Source organism: Phytophthora infestans, genomic scaffold (assembly GCF_000142945.1).
Source record: "Phytophthora infestans T30-4 supercont1.9 genomic scaffold, whole genome shotgun sequence".
In the NCBI taxonomy this organism is placed as follows: domain Eukaryota; phylum Oomycota; class Peronosporomycetes; order Peronosporales; family Peronosporaceae; genus Phytophthora; species Phytophthora infestans.
This window is the reverse complement of record NW_003303750.1, coordinates 1951444-1957065: the sequence shown is the minus strand read 5'-3', so window position 1 is coordinate 1957065 and position 5622 is coordinate 1951444. Positions and strand designations below refer to the sequence as shown.

Genomic DNA, 5622 nt, shown 5'->3' with positions numbered 1-5622 from the left:
GCGAATATACCAAGACGTCGCTCCGCGCGGCGTTGCATGTCTGGATCCACAATGTAGATCTGCGCAAACTTGGGTGCTACCGCGCGCCTGCCTGACGGTCTATGTGGAGGAGGATAGACCCTAGGTAGTGCCTTAAACCCCCTTGAATGCGATATGTGTACACCCCGTGTGCACCGGCAACGCTCTCGTCTTGGCGTACATTTTGAAACGATCGGTTTGAGCACGAAGCACCAATCGACGTAAACACAAAGGCTTGGCTGTAGGCACGAATCTGACGGCGGAACTCGAGATCTCCGTACAGCTGAAGCAGGTTTGGTGGCGCGGGGTGCAGTGGAGGCAGCTTTACCCTGCCTACCAGACAGCATGATATCGCAGACTCCCCAGGCCACTTCCAAGCATTGCAGATCGGACAAACCGTTGTAGCCGGAAGCTTGTGCCGGCCGTTCACCACGCCGTCACCCGTTATCATGGATGCATCGAAAGTCTTCGAGGGATATCAGAGCGTGTCCATGGCGTACACATTGACGTCTAGTGCGCACCCGCTCGAGTTCTTGCTGATGCTCTTCCGCTGTCTGTCGAGCTCGTCGATCCGTATGCTGCTGGCGATTTAGCTCACTTTCCACTTTCCGATCCTGTGAAGGCAACCTCGCACGTCTTTCTTCGTGGTCAGCTCGGTCCTGCTCCCGTAGTTCCTGGAGCTGGCCCTCGCGTTGCCGAGCTCGACGGACACGTTGGCGCTCTGCACCCTTGTGTCGGGCGATATTACGTTGAGAGAGTGACATATTCGCTCGTTTCGTGCGAGCTCTTTGTACGTCGCGGGTCCGGTCACGATCTGCCTGAGACAATGTCCTGTTAGCTCGTCTTTCGCGAGCTTGTTGCGCTGCTGACACCAGAACCGCTTCTTGAAGTGTAGCTTGTGGTATGACAGGCACCGTAAATAAAGCTACGCCAGCGGCTCCATCTTGATACGCCGCCTCCATTTGAGCCGCAAACCGGCGCTGATGTACTGCAGGATTGGATTCTTCCGTCTTCTCCTCCTGCTCTTCCAAAGCTATCGTTTGACCTTCCGTCACTTCCATAGCCTCCCTAACTTCTTGGCTCACACTGAGGGCTTGTATCGCTTTGTTTAAGTCGCAGCGCTTCCTCTTGCGCTTGTTCACACGTCGTTTCCGTGCTTCCGTCTCCTCTTGCGTTGGTGTCGCGTTAATGCGTTCGTTCTCGCGCACGGCCTCCTCGCGCGTCCTCTTTCGCTTACTCCGAACCATAGCTCTGCGAACACGAAAACGTGACGCGTTAGACAATGTCTAAGTACACCGCACGTAGCTGTAGGTTTTCATAGAGTAGTGTGCTAGAATATGCGTACTACCCAGGATTGCTTGCCCCCATCAAGGTTATCTCCGATCGCTTATCCCACAGTCACGGGCCGTAAGGCCCGGAGCAGTTTTAGTTTGCAAATTGTGCAGTCGAATCTTCAGGGTTGGCCCTTCAAATAGTACTGAAGCTTGAGGTGCGATATCCTTGTGCCAAAAGGCGGCCGTTAATTGCAAAGGCTGGTTATTGATAAGCTATTACAGCCCCCATCCCATCTGTCGGTTAAAAGAGGCCAGTTACGGTACCCCTCCTGATTAACTGCACGCACGCAATGTGCGTGCCCATCAATAACCATTAACGGCCGGCTCAACTGGCTCGCTGTAGGGCTTGCGGTCAATGGACCAGGTGCCAAAATGTGTGCTCGCGCAGCGTGGGCGGTGGGATAAAGCTCGAAGAACCCAGAGGGCTCTGGAACTAAATCCCCATAGCACGGCTACCTACTTGCAGGATAAAATCCGCAAGTTATAAGCTACCCCCTAAGCATCCCCAGGAACCTCGGACTATCTGTGTATGTGTGTCTTGCTAGCTACTAATGCAAACTAACATGCATACACGCAGCGTACCTTGAGTAACGTGGCGTTCCGCGGCTTCCGTTGGGGGCGCAATGTAATTTGAACGGTGCATTTAAGTACGATGTGTGTAGACCACATATAATATGTACACCACATATTGCAATTTTAGCGAATCGAAGCCGCCTTCGCTGCGCATGGCAGCCAGTAGAACGCACGTATTAGCGTGGGTTATTTAACCCTAGCCCGTTCCGGACGTTATAGACGGACACCAGACACCAAAAAGGGGGTAGATGTTGTTCTTCGAGCTGAATTTCTGCACATTTTTTCGAATGCTATTGGTTGATTAAACATATACACTTTTTTTTCAAAAGCAGGTGGATTGTCAGCGCCGTAAATATCTTACCCTGTTCAAACATAGTGGGACCAAGGGATTTTGTTAAACACAGCAAGATGCTTGGTTTTGGCGGCAATAGGGTTAAAGGTTAGTAGCTCTGCTGGGTATCGATGTGAAAGTATGAACGCGACTACACTGGTGACAGTAGAGTATCTCGAACTGAACTCGGGCTTGGTCACGCTGGAGTCTGTGTCGACCGCAATTGAGAGCGCGAAGGGTAGAAAATGGGGGCACCAGGTAGATGTCAGTGTGGAATAGAGCGCGACCAATATCTTGACAACCTAGACTTGAGATTGCATATCTTACAAATATTGATTGCATAATAAATAAACAATCTGTATTTTTACAGCACGTAGCCAACTGTAGGTATTCCTGCTAAATTTAATAACTCCGTCGATTTTACCTGCGTGGGGTAGGAAACCTGGAGCCATTGATTCGAAATGATGATTTTGTAAGGTCATTCATATGAAGCTTGTACGCCTTACAGCTAAATAGCACACACCAAAGACGCCCTGAATTAATCCCTATTGGGCTGTCTGTACTACGTGAACGTATCGCTACCAAAATAAATTCTTGTAAGACGCTGTGTGAGAGCTGCCACCCCAAGGAGGAGCGTTTCTAGTAGGCAGAGCCTTCAGCAAGTTCAGGACATTTTTTTAGTTAACTTAACATAATCAGAGGCCCCCCCCCCTCCCGAGTTTCTAGTGAGACATTTTTATCAAGGATTCTTACAAAAAACAAGTCTACTACTAGTCTTGTGAAATTAAATAGAATTAAGTACGGTAGGATTTCGGTGAACTCCACCTTCAGCTATTAGTAAAATTTATGTCTGAAAATCTAAATGAGTGTATTTGCGGTTCCGTTTTATAAACAGCTAATAAATGATCGCGAGTATTTAATGCAAAGAGATAGTAACGTTAATAGAATAAACAAACAATAATAATAAATGCGGGAGAAAAATACCAGTACAATTTATTATAGTATATATAATTCGAGCACTGGCTGAATGAGGCTAGCTAGGACGGTGGCAAGTCCACAAGAGACCTCTGTTGCGCCTTGCGTTCGTGAAATTCCTCCTCTTTGACACTCTGCAAATACAGGAGATACGGATATGCGCCGTTATCGTCCGTGATTTCGACGCGCATCACGCGTTCCTTCTGGTTCTTGGCTATTGCTGCCGGAAATATTATTTTCTGAAAAAATGCCTTGTAAAAGAGAGGATAGCGTGACACGCACGCGCACGCCCATGAGCAGACGAATGGTGAGTGGCAGCAGCTTCTCGTCGCGGTCTGGGTACTGCGATCGAATAGCAGCGCCTCGCGGTCGTTCTCTTCCATTTTGAAATGGAAAATTTGGGAATCAGCGCGTTGGTCGAAGATAAATTAATATTCATGTTGATATTACAATATCAATATGAGCAGTAAAAAAATACAAGCTGCCTTCGAAACGTTTTGGAGAAACAGAAAGGTAGAAATGTATGTACAATTTGAAATACAACTACATCTAAAAGTTGCCTCGTAGACGACGAGTGACCTCGTCAGCATATACGATCGCACCGAGATTACGCTTCACACCGGCACCACCGACGCCTAGACCGACGTCCGCCTTCACCTTCGCATCAACATCCGCCTTGACGCCGAGACTAAGCCCAGGCTTTCCGCCGGGACCCGCATTCGGACCGACGCCAAGGCCGACGTCCGCCTTCACCTTCGCATCGACATCCGCGTTGACTCCGAGACCAAGACCAGGCTTTCCGCCAGGACCCGCATTCGGACCGACGCCTAGACCGACGTCCGCCTTCACCTTCGCATCAACATCCGCCTTGACGCCGAGACTAAGCCCAGGCTTTCCGCCGGGACCCGCATTCAGACCGACGCCAAGGCCGACGTCGGCCTTCACCTTCGCATCGACATCTGCGTTGACTCCGAGACCAAGACCAGGCTTTCCGCCGGGACCCGCATTCGGACCGACACCCAGGCCGACGTCGGCCTTCACCTTCGCATCGACATCCGCGTTGACTCCGAGACCAAGACCAGGCTTTCCGCCGGGACCCGCATTCGGACCGACACCCAGGCCGACGTCGGCCTTCACCTTCGCATCGACATCCGCGTTGACTCCGAGCCCAAGACCAGGCTTTCCGCCGGGACCCGCGTTCGGACCGAATCCCAGGCCGACATCGGCCTTCACCTTCGCTTCGACATCCGCGTTGACTCCGAGACCAAGATCAGGCTTTCCGCCGGGACCCGCGTTCGGACCGACACCCAGGCCGACGTCGGCCTTCACCTTCGCATCGACATCTGCGCTGACTCCGAGACCAAGACCAGGCTTTCCGCCGGGACCCGCATTCGGACCGACGCCCAGGCCGACGTCGGCCTTCACCTTCGCATCGACATCCGCGTTGACTCCGAGACCAAGACCAGGCTTTCCGCCGGGACCCGCGTTCGGACCGACGCCCAGGCCGACGTCGGCCTTCACATCCGCATCTACGTCTGCGTTGATGCTGACACCGCCCTTTCCGGCGTCGATCTGGCTATCAACGTTGAGATAGTAATTAGGACTTTCCTCGGTACCATACGATGATACAGCCACGTCGCCACCAGTCTCTAAGCCACCATCAGTGTTCGCGTATCTGATTGTTGGGGTGGCGGTGGTATCTCTAGTAGTGACAAAGTCATCTTGCTGGGTAGCTGATTGGTATTCTACACCGGCCGGAGTAGTGATCTGAGTGGACACTTGCACAGTAGACGAGGGGCACGGGGTGACTGTCGGAACGGTTGGGGCAGCATCACAGTCATCTGCATACGCATTGTCGGCATGAGCCGTGAAGTCGGAGAGCGCGACAGCCACCGCGAACAATTTGAGGAAGGTTTTACACGAAAGCATTCTTGTTGTTGAGGGTACTTGAGCCGCCGTAAAAGAAGAAGGCGAACGGGAACAACGGGGTTGGAGGCTCGAGTGAAGAGAGGAAATTGGGGAATGAGGTTGCAGTGGCGCTACGCTAGACACGTTGGTTGCCGCCACTTGCTACGTTATGTTTAATCACCTCAAGACGCCCTCTCGTGACGACGCAACACTAAACAAGCTCATTCGGATCTCAGGCGTATGCTTCGACATATTTGTGAGACGCACTGTCCATTTGGCGGCTTCCCGTGACCACGTGAGAACATTTCTCTCTCTCTCTTCCCCTATATTGAATCACTCCTGGCTGCACTTGGACTTAAAGTAATTTAAATGATGACAGCCAAAATTAGAGCGGGACTTGCTGCATAAGATACGTTCAGAAATCATCATACGGCTTTTGGTGACCCTGGGTCACCAAAGGTCACTGACCCAACGACGGGTCGA

General features: G+C 51.6%; 1 protein-coding gene across 1 annotated transcript; it reads right to left on the bottom strand.

Annotated features, from left to right (window-relative positions):
* Positions 1-3293: 3293 nt before the first annotated feature.
* On the bottom strand, positions 3294-5219 carry PITG_05941 (uncharacterized protein; the record flags this gene model as incomplete). Its single annotated transcript, XM_002998128.1, has 2 exons — positions 3294-3607; positions 3834-5219. The coding sequence occupies 2 exons, from the start codon at positions 5158-5160 to the stop codon at positions 3294-3296; spliced, it is 1641 nt and encodes a 546-aa protein (XP_002998174.1).
* Between the last annotated feature and the right edge of the window lie 403 nt (positions 5220-5622).